The 15,135-nt window shown below is 37.6% G+C and overlaps 2 protein-coding genes across 2 annotated transcripts; one reads left to right on the top strand and one right to left on the bottom strand.

Annotated features, from left to right (window-relative positions):
• The first annotated feature begins 3,077 nt into the window (after nucleotides 1-3,077).
• Nucleotides 3,078-13,434, top strand: LOC133744015 (protein argonaute 16-like). The gene is made up of 23 exons (XM_062172121.1): nucleotides 3,078-3,196; nucleotides 6,632-6,841; nucleotides 6,927-7,132; nucleotides 7,226-7,429; nucleotides 7,529-7,665; nucleotides 7,757-7,854; nucleotides 7,945-8,042; nucleotides 8,124-8,292; nucleotides 8,396-8,512; nucleotides 8,590-8,697; nucleotides 8,773-8,835; nucleotides 8,964-9,077; nucleotides 9,180-9,342; nucleotides 9,435-9,547; nucleotides 9,632-9,769; nucleotides 9,879-10,009; nucleotides 10,233-10,298; nucleotides 11,110-11,173; nucleotides 12,124-12,235; nucleotides 12,318-12,391; nucleotides 12,633-12,727; nucleotides 12,821-12,852; nucleotides 12,956-13,434. The coding sequence occupies exons 2-23, from the start codon at nucleotides 6,647-6,649 to the stop codon at nucleotides 13,129-13,131; spliced, it is 2,673 nt and encodes an 890-aa protein (XP_062028105.1). The 5' UTR covers nucleotides 3,078-3,196; nucleotides 6,632-6,646; the 3' UTR covers nucleotides 13,132-13,434.
• A 128-nt stretch (nucleotides 13,435-13,562) lies between these two features.
• LOC133732400 (probable sphingolipid transporter spinster homolog 2) lies at nucleotides 13,563-14,798 on the bottom strand. Its single transcript, XM_062159947.1, has one exon. It carries the CDS (start codon nucleotides 14,781-14,783, stop codon nucleotides 13,563-13,565), a length of 1,221 nt encoding a protein of 406 aa, XP_062015931.1. The 5' UTR covers nucleotides 14,784-14,798.
• Nucleotides 14,799-15,135: the final 337 nt, after the last annotated feature.

Raw genomic sequence — 15,135 nt, 5'->3', positions numbered from 1 at the left:
TCCCCCAAATCGCGAACTATGTTTTCATTTGTCATGTGGGCTCTTCTTTTTAGGGCTGGGCTCGGTTCGGTACCAGAGCCGCAGGCCCAAAACCATGTACCGTACCGACAACGTTTGGTACATAAAATGGAGAACCACTACTAGCCACCAAAGTCGGTATACCAACTTATCGGTATACCGAGAGACTTGGTTGGTATCGGTTGGTTGGGCCTCCAACCGAGTTTATGATTGGGCCAAAATTCCAATGTGACCCATCTACAATTTTAAAAAGCCCAGACTAATAAGTAAATGAAAAAAATCAGAAAATTAAGTTTATAACTCTCATTCATGATACATCAACTTCATTGCATCATTTCATCACTTAATTGTTCATACTTCATACAAATTCAGAAATTCCAAGGAGTAGTTCATAAAATCACTTCACTGAAAGTTCATACAAATGTACAATAATCTGAATAACTAAACTGAAAGTTCTTAAGTTCATGTGAAGAAACTGCAATCTGCAGCAGTTGAACCAAAAATAGCAGTTGAACCAAAAATCTGCAATCTGCAATTTGCCAAACTGCAAACCTAGAATTAGTTAATCACCAAAACCTGAAAACCTAGAACATTACAAAATTGAGAGACCCTGCAGAGATCGACTCAGACAAAAAATAAAGTAATGGGTTCAGAACTCACACACAGTATATCCACTTGAAAGAGACCGATTCGATTTCACTTGAGATTAATGGCCACACTGCAACAGAGATCGATTCCACTTGAGATTCAACATCAGCAAGCAAGATGCAAAACAACAAAAACATTACAAAATAGAAATCAGTCAACTTAGAACATGAATTGAATGAATCCAAGAGCTTCTAACTAAAATTAAAACAAAAATTAACCAAAAGGAAAGACTCACCGGCCATAGACACGATTTGAATAACAGATTAACACTTTCTGTGTTTGATTCTTGGATAGTTTGGGCTTCGAAGGAGAGATCGAGTCAACGAGAGGACAGAGGTGGAGAGGGTTTGAGTCTGAGAGAGATTCGAGCCTTCGAGGGAGAGATCGAGTCAACGAGACTACGAGAGGTGGAGAGGGTTTGAGTCTAAGAGAGATTCCAGCCTTCGAGGGAGAGATCGATTCAACTGGAGAGGGTTTCTGGGTTTGAGGTGGAGACTGGAGAGGGTTTCTGGGTTTGAGTCTCAGAGAGATTCGAGCGGAGCCTTCGAGGCCTCGAGGGAGTGAGGCTGTGAGGGACTCAGACATTCAGTGAATGATGTTTCACCCTTAGGGTTTGGAAACTTTTAGTTTAATCCAACGGTTATAATTTAATATGTAATAAAACTATTAATAATCAACGGTTCAGATCAATAGATATAAAAAATACATAAATAATTAAATAATATATATTATATACGGTTCGGTACGGTATACCGTATTTTTCTAAAAATCAATACCAGTATCGTACCGTAATCTCTCTCTCGGTTCGGTATTACTGTACCGATAGTTCGGCTACCGAATTTGTCGGCTACCGAATTCTTTGGCTCGCTCGAAACCGGCTGGCTGGTTTGACTCGGCTGAAAATGCCAGCCCTACTTCTTTTGGCCTATTTGGTTTTACACAAAACCAAGGCTGGTTTGAAAAAAAATTAATGGAAATTTCAGAATGGGAAATCAAAATACAAAATAAGGAAGGTAACAGAGTCAAGAGGACTGGTCTTCATTCGTGTCCCTCCCATAATGGTGAAAGTTGAATGACCTATTACCCATAGGATAACAAAGAGCCGCAGAAAACAACAATAGAGCTATTCCCATTGCAGAAAACAACAAAGAGCCTACTTCTTTTGGCCTATTTGGTTTTACACAAAACCAAGGCTGGTTTGAAAAAAAATTAATGGAAATTTCAGAATGGGAAATCAAAATACAAAATAAGGAAGGTAACAGAGTCAAGAGGACTGGTCTTCATTCGTGTCCCTCCCATAATGGTGAAAGTTGAATGACCTATTACCCATAGGATAACAAAGAGCCGCAGAAAACAACAATAGAGCTATTCCCATTGCATAACAAAAAGAGAATAAGTGGTGGCTCTGCCTCTCTGCCACTGCAGGAGCTCGTACCGTGGTGGTGGCGTTGTTGCACCCAAAACAATACTCTGATCACCAACAAAGGGATCAGCAGCACACTCTGATCACGTACTATTCTGCCATTGCTACCTTTGTCTCATTTACCTCCCCAAAAATACCAAGCTGCCCATCAAACCCTATATCCTAGTCTTCATTGTACCCAGCGTTTCAAGTTTTCTCCTCTCAACGGTAAGTTTTAGATCAATAAAAGGGGTGTGGATAGGAAACTATTGGGTTCCATTTGCCCCACTTCTTATTGGTATTCAGAAATTCGTTTTTTTTTTTTGGCTACTTAGGGAGGGATCCAAGGCTAGCATTATATGTATCAGATTCTAATCTCTTTCTTATTTTCTATCTAACCTTTTCCATTGCATCTAATTTTGGCTTATTGGAGTAGATTGCCATTGTTTGGCTCTAACTTCTTTTGGACACATGGTTGCATATAGTTGATGTGTGCAGATTCATTAGTCATTGAATTTTTTTTTTTTTTTGATAGAGTATAGTTAACCACTTTTTTTTTTTCAGCTTCCTTTTCATTAGAAGAAGGACCAAAATTACATGGTTCAAAACAAAAATTTCAGCGTCGCTATTTAACAAAAACACAGGGACCAAAAGCACAATGATCTATTCTTTTGAAAAAAAAAAAAAAAAACTTTAAAGTCTTTGATACTTTAAAAGACAAAATAGAAGTTAATAAAGTTCACCATGTCATGAGATGATGAATGAATTAGATATAAGATGAAGATAGCAACATCATTGAAATTTTTTTACTCTTTCCAAAACACATTTAAGTCTTAACTTTGAAGGAAGAGAAATTTTTGGTCCTTGTATTTTGATGAAATTACATAGTGTGTTTGAAGCTATCGTGTAAATTATTGATGGGGTTTACTATAAGTAGCATCGCCCGTCACATCACCAGTTTTCTAATAACAGCCTCTTTCCCTCCATTATACCCAAACTGAAACAGAGAGCTTTTACAGAAAACCAAAACCAAACTCTCTCTCTCTCTTTCCCTTCAGTTCCCTTCTCTCTCCCTCATCTCAAAGCCCTCAAGAACCCTAGCCGAATCTCTGTTCTTGTTCGTTGACGGTACTGTTCTTTCTCAATCTTTGCTTTTCTAGCTCTGTATTCCTTTATTTTTTTTTTTCACTCATGCTTTGCTTGCTCTGTGTTCATGCCTCCTTAGCTTTGCTTTTTCTTTGGGTGAAATATGTGTGCAGCTTTGTTTGAAAAAATAGTATATTTGACACAAACTGTGTGACTAGTTTGTGGGTTTTAAGCTTGAAAACGTTTTCATATGTTTGAAAGCTCCTCACTTTATTCTGTTTTTGATGTTCTAAGGAAAAAAAGAATCTGATCTTTTTGATTATTGGTAGTCAAGATTTAATTTTTGAGTAGTTTGCCTGTCTCTCTTGTTAGATTTGGTGTGTTTGATAAAACTTGTGTGCCTAGTTTGTGGTTGTTGTGCTTGAGAATGTACTTTTTCTTTTGGATCAAAGCTTGAGAATGTACCTTTATGTGTTTGAAACCACTTTTTCGGTGTCCATTTACCAAAATTATTTACCCTTTTTCATATGTTTTCTCGGTTCTGTTTCATAATCCAAGAAAAAGCTCTGTTCTTTTTTGCACATTTTCCTTCTCTGTGCTCTTGCCTTGTTATCTTTGCTTGCAAGAGGCGTTTTTGTTTTTTATTGCTTGGATGAGGCTTAGACTGTAAATCTTTGCTTGCCACACCATTTCCTTATGCTAGTGTCTACATGTGTCTCTTTTGTCTTTCTTTCTTTGAGAAAATGGTGTATTTGATACAAAGTCTCTGAGTTACTTGCTTCTGTCTCATTATCCAAGAAAAAGATCTGATTTTTTTTGCTCGTTGTAGTTTTAGTTTGATGTTTGTGTAGTTTGATGCACATCGGTAGTTCAAATTTGATGTTTGAGCACTTCGCTTGTTTCTCTTGTTAGTTTTAAGTATGTATATATGATACCAAATGTGTGACTAGTTTGTGGTTGAGAATGTATATAACGTGTTTGAAAGTTTGAAAACTGTTTTTTACACCATATACCAAAACTACTCAGTCTGGTTTGTATGGTTTACCTATTCTGTTCTTAATTTCCAAGAGAAAAATTCTGATTGTGAATCTGATATGATGTTCGAGTTAGCTTGTTTGTTTTGTTGCTCTGTTCTTATACATTTAAATACTCAACTCCTACTGTGCTTGATTCTGGTGCTGTTTGGTTCTAATTGAAGAACTCCTTATGAGCCAAAATCTGAGCAGCTTTACCATTTACTGTGCATGGAAAGATCATTCATATGATCTAACTAAATAAAGCCTTGATCTTTATCAAATATTTCTGTCCTTTCTTACTTTCTTCTGGCTTTTGGTATGCAACTGTATATTTATTAGTCTATTTGCTTCTAAGTGGTTTCAATGAAGATGAAAATTAGTCATTGTTCACTATTGTGTAAATTATTGTATGATTTGTCTATTTGTGAAAATTAGTGTATTTGACTCTTGTATGATTTGGTGTGTTTGATAAAACATGTGTGGCTAGTTTGTGGTTGTTGTGCTTGAGAATGTACTTTTTTTTTTGGTTCAAAGCTTGAGAATGTACCTCATTTGTTTCAAACCAGTTTTCGGTCCATTTACCAAAATTATCTACCCTTTTCCATATGTTTTCTCGGTTCTGTTTCATAATCCAAGAAAAAGGTCTAGTTTTTTTTTTCCACGTGTGCCTCCTCTGTGCACTTGCCTTCTTATCTTTGCTTGCAAGAGGCCTTTTTTTTTATTGCTTGGATGAGGCTTAGACTGTAAATCTCTGCTTGCTATACCATTTCCTTATGCTAGTGTGTACATGTCTCTTGTCTTTTTTTCTTTGAGAAAATGGTATATTTGATACAAAGTTTGTGAGTTACTTGCTTCTGTCTCATAATCCAAGAAAAAGATCTGATTTTTTTTAGCTCATCGGTTAGTGTTAGTTTGATGTTTCAGTAGTTTGATGCACATTGGTAGTTCAAATTTGATGTTTGAGCACTTTGCTTGTTTCTCTTGCTAGTTTTAAGTATGTATATTTGATACCAAATGTGTGACTAGTTTTGGGTTTATGGTTGAGAATGATTATTTCAATATTGGACCTTGGACATATAATAGTTCCGAATAGAATCTCTTTAGAAAGAAGATATAACGTGTTTGAAAGTTTGTTTTGTGTTCATGCCTTCTTAGCTTTGCGTTTTCTGTGGGTGAAATATCAAATATGTGTGCAGCTCTGTCTTTTCACTATGAAAAAGTGGTATATTTGACACAAACTGTGTGACTAGTTTGTGGGTTTTAGGCTTGAAAACTTTTTCATATGTTTGAAAGCTCTTCACTTTGTTCTGTTCTTGATGTTGTAAGAAAAAAAAAAATTGATCTTTTTGACTATTGGGTAGTCAAGATTTAATTTTTGAGTAGTTTGCCTGTCTCTCTTGTTAGATTTGGTGTGTTTGATAAAAATGTGTGACTAGTGTGTGGTTGTTGTGCTTGAGAATGTACTTTTTCTTGTGGTTCAAAGCTTGAGAATGGACTTCATGTGTTTGAAACCAGTTTTCAGTCCATTTACCAAAATTATTTACCCTTTTTCATATGTTTTCTCGGTTCTGTTTCATAATCCAAGAAAAAGCTCTGTTCTTTTTTGCACATTTTCCTTCTCTGTGCTCTTGCCTTGTTATCTTTGCTTGCAAGAGGCGTTTTTTTTATTGCTTGGATGAGGCTTAGACTGTAAATCTTTGCTTGCCACACCATTTCCTTATGCTAGTGTCTACATGTGTCTCTTTTGTCTTTCTTTCTTTGAGAAGATGGTATATTTGATACAAAGTCTGTGAGTGACTTGCTTCTGTCTCATACTCCAAGAAAAAGATCTGATTTTTTTTGCTCATCGGTAGTTTTATTTGATGCACATTGGTAGTTTAAATTTGATGTTTGAGCACTTCACTTGTTTCTCTTGCTAGTTTTAAATATGGTATATTTGATACCAAATGTGTGACTAGTTTGTGGTTTATGGTTGAGAATGTATACAACGTGTTTGAAAGTTTGAAAACTGTTTTTACACCATTTACCAAAACTACTCACTCTGGTTTGTATGGTTTACCTATTCTGTTCTTAATTTCCAAGGGAAAAAATCTGATTGTGTATCTGATATGATGTTTAAGTTAACTTGTTTGTTTTCTTGCTCTGGTCTTATACATTGAAATACTCAACTCCTACTGTGCTTGATTCTGTTGCTGTTTGGTTCTAATTGAAGAACTCCTTATGAGCCAAAATCTGAGCAGCTTTACCATTTACTGTGCATGGAAAGTTCATTCGTATGATCTAACTAAATAAAGCCTTGATTTTTATCAAATATTTTTTTATCCTTTCTGACTTTCTGCTGCCTTTTGGTATGCAACTGTATATTTAGTAGTCTATTTGCTTCTAAGTGGTTTCAATGAAGATGAAAATTAGTCCATGGTTCACTTAACTGATACAAATCTTCATTATTATTGCCTGGTAGGTCATATTTTTCGAGATGGAGGATTTGCCTCCGCCACCTCCTATTGTACCACCGAATGTGAAGCCAGAAGTTGTGGCTCTGGCTCCTCCTAAGCACTCTATTATGGTTAGGCCACGTGGGAGTGGAACCACAGGGCGGCGCATACAATTGAGCACTAACCACTTCAAAGTTTCTGTGAAGAATCCAGATGCTGTGTTCTACCAGTACTCTGTATGACCTCATCCTATCTTTTTAATATGTTTACTCTTTTCCAGATGCAATGTTCTACCAGTACCAATGTCCTACTATTTTGCAGGTTCTGATAACTTATGAAGATAAGAGACCTGTTGAAGGCATGGGACTTGGGAGAAAGCTGGTGGATAAGCTCTATCAAACATACACTTCAGAGTTTGCTGGTAAAAAGTTTGCATATGATGGGGAGAAAGCTTTATACACAGTCGGTCCTCTCCCGCGAAACAAGCTTGAGTTCACAGTTGTTTTGGAGGAGTCATTTACAAAGAGGTAGTCAGAATGTCTTTCTAATGGTTCTTTATTTTCTTCCTGCTTTTGTTTTTATTCAATTTTTGTTGTCTAACATTCTTTCTTGTTATGTAGCAACAAAATTGGGAAGTCTGGTGAGACTGATAAAAGGATGAAGCACTGTTCCAATCGGTCGAAAACATTCAATGTAGAGATAAGTTATGCTGCCAAAATACCTCTCAAGTCAATTGCTCTTGCCCTTCAAGGAGCTGAAGTAGACAACACTCAGGATGCATTGAGAGTGCTTGATATTATTCTACGGCAGAAAGCAGCTAAGATGTATATGTTGACTGCATTTTTGTTATTCAAATGTACACTAGCTTGTGAGCTTTAAGTTCCTTAACTGTGGTCTGTGGTCAATGCATTATTCATGCACAGGGGATGCCTTCTAGTACGACAGTCATTCTTCCATGATGACTCCAGGAACTTTGTTGAGATTGGAGGAGGTGTGACTGGTGTCCGGGGTTTTCATTCCAGTTTCCGTCCAACTCAGGGGGGCATGTCCTTGAATATGGGTACAATATTTTGTTCTTTTGTGATTTTAAGACCTGCTATAATTATTGTCATTTGTTTTGTTAGTAATGCTGTTTCCGTTTCTTTGTGCAGATGTATCTACAACAATGATTGTGACGCCTGGACCTGTTATTGATTTTCTGTTAACCAACCAGGGTGTACGAGAACCCCGCTACATTGACTGGGTAAAGGTAAGAAAAAGAAATGCTAAATCTCTTCCATAAGGTTCATATGCTGTATCAACTTTAGTTCCTAAAGATTCTGTTCATGGCAACACACAGGCCAAAAGAATGCTGAAAAATATGAAGATTACAACGAGACACCGTAACATGGAGTGCAAAATCACTGGGTTGAGTGAGAAGACCTGCAATAATCAGTTGTATGTGCTTATTTTCTAAAAATAAATTTTCCTGTAGGTTTCCTTGTTGCAAAACTTATTTGCTTTTGTTTTCTCCTGAAGGTTTAATCTGAAGCTAAGGAGTGGTGATGGCACGAGTGAGGGGGAAACTGTGGAGATTACGGTGTATGAATATTTCGTCAAACACTGTGGCATAGAGCTCACCTATTCTCAACACATGCCATGCCTTGATGTTGGCAAGCCAAAGAGGCCCACTTATGTTCCAGTTGAGGTCTGCTAATGTCTTATGCTTATATGGTGTTAGTCTATATTTTTGGAACCCCTCTATCTGAGATTTCTAATTTTTGTTCCCCCTTCCTGTCTTGTGGTTTTAGCTATGTTCACTTGTTTCACTACAAAGGTATACAAAAGCATTATCTTCCCAGCAAAGAGCCTCCTTAGTGGAAAAATCAAGGCAGAAGCCTCTGGAGAGAATAAAGAGTGTGACTGATGTAAGTTTTGAATTTCACCAAAGTGCTCCTTTTCTGTTGTATGTTGCAACAATCTTCTTGATCATTTAAAATTGCAGGCTTTAAGAAATTACCGCTATGATGAGGATCCTGTGCTTGCTGAATGTGGTATATCTATAGAGAAGCAACTGATTCAGATGGATGGCCGTATTCTTGAGACCCCAAAGGTAAACATAAGAGATTGTCATCTTCACTTAATTTAACTTTAACTACTTTCTAATATACTTTATTCCGATGAACAGTTAAAGGTAGGTGGCAGTGAGGACATGATGCCCTTTAAGGGACGATGGAACTTCAAAGGAAAGGTATTGTTTCTCCACCTTATAAACAGCATGTGTACGTCAGTTAAAAAGGTTTTGCTGAGTTTTTCCTTCATCAACGCAACTTGGACTAACGTACCTTACATGGTTGTCCTAATTCCTCATTGTCCCAGTCATTTTTGGATCCTACTAGCATTAACTCTTGGCTAGCTGTCAACTTCTCCGGACGCTGTGACCTTAGTCAAATCTCTCGGGAGCTTATCAATGTTGGGAAGAAGACTGGAATTGTAAGTTAAACCATCTACAAATCTTGCTTTCTTTGAACTCTCTCTCTAGCATTATTGTAGGTTACACTGTCCTTGAGATTGATGTTGATGTCATCTGTGCAGCAAATTCAGCGGCCCAAAACTCTTATTGAGGAAGATCCGCGAGCTGAAAGACTAGGCCCTGTTGCTAGAGTAGACAAGATGTTTGAACAGATTCAGGCTAAGCTCCAAGAACCACCTGAGTTCATTCTGTGTGTCATACCCAAGAAAGGTTCTGATATCTATGGTATGCCTTTGTTATCTATAATTTTACATTGACTTTCTGACTATCCCTTGCTTTGATCATATAATCAGTTCATGATCTTCTTCATTGTCCAGGGCCTTGGAAGAAAAAAACTCTGGTTGACTTTGGGATTCCAACACAATGTATTTCCCCACCCAAGCTTAGCGATCCTTACCTGACTAATGTCCTAATGAAAATCAATACCAAGGCAAGAAACTAAAGCTTGAAACCAATATCTCCATGTTTTGAATTTTGACACTATATTGATCTCTTCGTTTGTTTACTCTTATAGCTTGGAGGAATAAATTCTCTCTTGGCACTGGAGTACTCCTCACGTGTTCCTCTTATAAATGATACTCCTACAATGATTTTGGGGATGGATGTGTCTCATGGTTCTCCTGGCCGTTCAGATATTCCTTCAGTTGCTGCGGTACTTACAATGCCACTTATTCTTCTTCTCTTTTTTTTTTTTCTCAGTATATCGCTTATCTTCCAATTGGTGCTTGGTATTAATGTCATTGTTCTGTTGGAGCTTTCAGGTTGTTGGCTCTCATAGTTGGCCTCTTATATCAAGGTACAGAGCAGCTGTTAGAACACAATCTCCTAAGGTGGAGATGATTGATGGTCTATACAAGCCACTTCCAAATGGAAATGATGATGGTATTATCAGGTATTGAAACTTGAAACTTTAGTCTTTAGCAGTAGATTACATGCTTAGACATATAGTTTATGTTAATGGTTAGGGAAATCTCTGTTATGTTTCAAAAGTCTTGACTTCCAAGTGGAATCTTTCGCTAGTAGTTGTGGTGTAATTAAAAAATACATGCAAATACTGTTAGTTTAATTATCAATTCCATTATTATGCTTAATGTTGTAACTTCCTTGTGTTGCAGGGAACTGCTTCTGGACTTCTATAACACAAGCAAAGGACGCAAACCAACTCAGATCATTGTTTTCAGGTATTACAAGATTGTCTTGTTATCATGTTTTGGTCTATCAAAAGCGGCATCCTTCAAAGGGAAACCCGAGTACAGGCATAATAATCTTGCAGTACCTTCCATGTTAGATCTTAAATCACTCGAAAATCTTTTGAACTGCGTTAATATAAATTTTTTTTAGAACTCTGAACTGCTCAATATAGAATTTTTCTGAAATTATTGTCCCAAAAAAGATGATGAAATTTTCTGGAAATTTGTTTCTGTCTAGGTAAGAGTAGTTATGAAACTGCAAAGTGGTAAGAGTGTACCGTAGTAGAGTTGATTCATTTTACAGTGTAAAATTGTAATTTTATAATCATGTAAATTGGTGCTTTTCTGTTGGAGGTAATTCAACCATACTTTTATTATTATTATTATTATTATTTGAGGCAACCTGTCATTTCCTGAAAATGGTTCTGGAAAAAGAAGTAGGGATGCCTTTTACACAATGATGTGTATCCATGCTGTTTTATCCAATCCATCTCACTTTAACAGGAACTACCGTTTATTCAAAAAAATAAATAAAATAAATCAAAAAATAGGAACTACCGTCAGTTGGATGAATTAACTTTGTATGTAGGGGTTCTTTACTCTAATTACAGTTTACTATTTGCTTAGTTTTTCTTATCCCTCTCAGCTAACTTATCCAAGCAGAAAATATAAACAGTCTTTGTTGAGTACATTATTGTTTTGTATCCCTGCAGCATTTTCTTTTTGTTCTCACATTTTCTCTGGTAGTTGTAAAGACTTTTGTCTTTTTAAATATTTGAAGGGTATTGTTTCTGTATTATAGGGATGGCGTCAGTGAATCACAGTTTAATCAAGTGTTGAACATTGAGCTGGATCAAATTGTAAAGGTTTGTCTGCAACTCAAAGTTTCAAAGGGGCTTGAATTTAGTCATTGATTTGAAGGATAAATAACTACATGTCCAATGTTTCTCTGTAATGTCACCAGTCAATTTCAAATGAACCAAGTGTTAGAGCAAATCACTCTCCTACATTGATTTCCTCCCTCTCCACAATCAAAACTGATTGTGTAACCTCTCCACAATCAAAACTGATTGTGTAACTGTAGATTAGTTTTGAATATTTGTATTTATAGCATTGAATTCTGTTGGTAACAGTAGAGCAGATCTTAGCTATATAATTGTACAATTGTAGACATACAGATCAAGGAAAATCAATTTCAACATGGTATCAGAGCGGGTTATCCCACGTGTGCATGCCTAACGGCCACACGGGTTCCACGTCACCCAAAGTTGTCCACGTGTATGGCTTGAAAAATTCGCCACACGTGCGGGGGCGTGTTGAGAATATATACATCCCACATGGAAAAAATGGGATGTATATATTCTCAACACGCCCCCTCACGTGTGGCGAATTTTTCACAAGTAGCGGCATAATCTCCTGTGTACCAAACTTGTGCGTCCTGAGCCGCCCAGTTTGAAGGGGGGTGTTAGAGCAAATCACTCTCCTACATTGATTTCCTCCCTCTCCACAATCAAAACTGATTGTGTAACCTCTCCACAATCAAAACTGATTGTGTAACTGTAGATTAGTTTTGAATATTTGTATTTATAGCATTGAATTCTGTTGGTAACAGTAGAGCAGATCTTAGCTATATAATTGTACAATTGTAGACATACAGATCAAGGAAAATCAATTTCAACACCAAGTAAAGCTTTAAGACTACCCACTAAAGGAGACAATATATTTATTCTCTTGATATATAGTATTTGTTGCACTGTGGCTTTGCTCTTTCGTTGTTTCTTCCCAACACTGAGATAATCCATTGTTATTATTTCAGGCTTACCAGCACCTTGGGGAGGAAAATGTTCCAAAGTTCACTCTCATTATAGCTCAAAAGAATCATCACACAAAGCTATTCCAAGCTAATAGCCCTGACAATGTTCCACCAGGTCTGCTGCTTTCTAGTTTTTGTTTCAGTTATTAATATCATTTATCCAGTTCTCTTGATCTCTCTCTTTCATCTCTCAACAGGGACAGTTGTTGACACAAAAATCGTGCACCCAAGGATCTATGATTTCTACATGTGTGCTCAGGCTGGCATGATTGTAAGTCCCTCCTTCCCCAACCCATCTTAAAAGAACTTACTGGTAGTATGCCTCTGCAGCAGAATTCTGACTGTGCGGTAGTAACTCTTTCAAGAAATAGTTTTTCAAAAAGGACACTGATGAGATAAATGTTGGTGGGAAAACTAGTTACTCCTGAAAATTACTAGTAGTGTGCCTCTGCAGCAGAATTTTGTACTGTTCCTTGTTCATTCTTTTCTTTTGCTTTGCTTCCCATAAACAGGGAACTTCGAGGCCAGCTCACTATCATGTCTTGCTTGATGAGATTGGCTTTTCCCCTGATGACTTGCAGAACCTGATTCACTCCCTTTCTTATGTGTAAGTTTTTCATTTTCAATCATCTCCATGTGACTCGACTTGAATTACCTGTCAATTGAACTCATCCAAATATTTTCTTGTAACACATTTCAGGTACCAAAGGAGCTGTACTGCAATATCCATTGGTAAGTGAAACACATTTGTGCTCTTAACTTTCTGTCTAATTAAATCTTGGTGTGGAGATTGACTTTTCCATCTCACTAACCCTTACAACCATGTTTTTTCCAGTGGCACCCATATGCTATGCGCACCTTGCTGCAGCACAAGTGGGGCAGTTTATGAAGTTTGAAGATCTCTCGGAAACTTCATCGGCTAAAGGTAGTGTCACAATATCAGAGAGCATCCCAGTTCCCGAGCTCCCTAGGCTTCATAGAAAGGTCCAGGGCTCCATGTTCTTCTGCTAAGGTCCTGCTGCTACCTTTCTTTTGTGGATGTTATTAGCTTTTTGACTCTCATAGATGTTATTAGGACAACTCCAGCTTTTGGTTTCATGTGAGATAGAGCGCTTTAGGCATTCTCGTTGTGGACAACTTTTGAGACCTCATGTGAGCACACTTTTGAAGCATGTTGATCTCAACAAGTATTTTGTTCTTTTTTCTGGTTATGAAAAGGACTTATTCAAGTTGTATGGAATCCTTATTGTTGTCACTTCAGGAAATGAATGCAGACTTAAATTTGTCTTTCTATTATCTTTGAATTTGTTCTTTTACTTACTGATAACTATTCTAAACAATTTGCATTATGTACAAACGGACAAACCCTTACAAAGTTTGAAAAGAAAAGAGTATTATTGAAAAAGCCCTTGGAAAGTAAGAGAGAGAATATTGCAATTACACTAGACAAGAGTTGAATATGTGACGGGCTCGGCAGCAGAATCAGTAGATTCTGTCTTCTTTTCTTCAACCTGAGTTGTGGATATCTGGTTCTCACTTTCTTCGCTGTACCTATTGACGCTGTGCAGAAAAATTCCTATAAACCATATGGCAGCCGCTGGAACAAAAATAGATGTTAGAATAAGAGCAGTCGACCTCCAATTCTTGATGTGATCCTGGAGAACTCCGACGAGAGGTGAGGAAGGCACATCTCCAAAGATGTGAATTGCAACAGTAGAAATGGCCATAGACAGTGGCCTTAAACTAGGTTTCACACAATGCAGACAAACATAATTTACGGGACCCTGAATTGCAAAGACAAGTAGTTGTCCAACTGCAAAAAGAGCTAGGAAACCGTACGTGTTCTTCAAGCAAAAGGCACCAAAGCATAATATAGCCCCAATAAACGTTGTGGTTGCAAGAAGCTTGAAAGCATTGGAGATAGTGTTAGACATATAATCCAGAACAAAGCCTCCTGCTACTGTGCCAAGTACTCCGCACACAATTGTAACACCTCCAAACATCATATCTGCATTATTCATATGATATATATTGTAACCAGCCTTAGGTCCCCAATATGAGTAGGCACCAATTACAAAGGTGTATGCTACATAACCAAGAACATTAACAATGTACACCTTATCGACCAAAAGCTCCTTCATATCTTTCATAAACCTCGAAAGATGCTTCTTTATTTTCGTTGCAACTTTAATCTCGGAAGCACCCGAACCTTGAACTTGTGACACAGCAACTTTTGATTCATCATGCTTAAAACCTCTCATCTGCAAAGGCTTGACAACAAACCCGAGAATCACAAAGGGAAGCATCAGAATTGCCTCCCCCCAAAATGCAGCACGCCAACTTAGCCTAGTGCCCACCAAGCCACCATAAACATAACCAAGTGCATATCCAGATGGTATGCACATGTAGAATATCGAAAGCCATGCAGTTTTCTGAGGAGATGGAGCATTATCATCGATGAAAGGGGCAGCGAGACTAATAAATGAAGCCTCACCAACACCAACCAGCATGCGGCAAATAATGATGGACCAGAAGTTGAATGAGAAACCACAGCCAGTTACAGCCAAAGTCCAAACTGACAATCCAACTCCGATGAGCCGAAAGGGATTCACACTCTTGGCTAGTGATGCAAATATTGGAGAAGACACGAGGAGTCCAACCATGAAAGCAGAAGATAACCACCCATCTTTAAAGTTGTTCAACTTAAAATCGCCTTGTATGCCCGTACCAGGTGTGCATTTGCCATTGTTGCAAGTTTCGAGGTTTCCATTGACGCCGTTACTTGCTATTGCTCCTCGGTCGACATAGTTTATCAAGTTGATCACACAGAATACGACGAGTAGCCTCTTGGGCGTGAACCACGAAGGGTGCTTTGATTCTTGGTGTTGATTGGCCATGGAAATATTATAAGCCAATATCGTTATATTTCTATGAAAAAACAATGCAAAACGCTCTGCTTTCTCTGTGCGTATGATGAGTTTGGTGTTTGCGTTCGTTTGGCGTCAGAGTTCCTCC

This window comes from Rosa rugosa, chromosome 1 (assembly GCF_958449725.1).
Source record: "Rosa rugosa chromosome 1, drRosRugo1.1, whole genome shotgun sequence".
In the NCBI taxonomy this organism is placed as follows: Eukaryota; Viridiplantae; Streptophyta; class Magnoliopsida; order Rosales; family Rosaceae; genus Rosa; species Rosa rugosa.
This window is presented reverse-complemented; position numbering and strand designations above follow the sequence as displayed.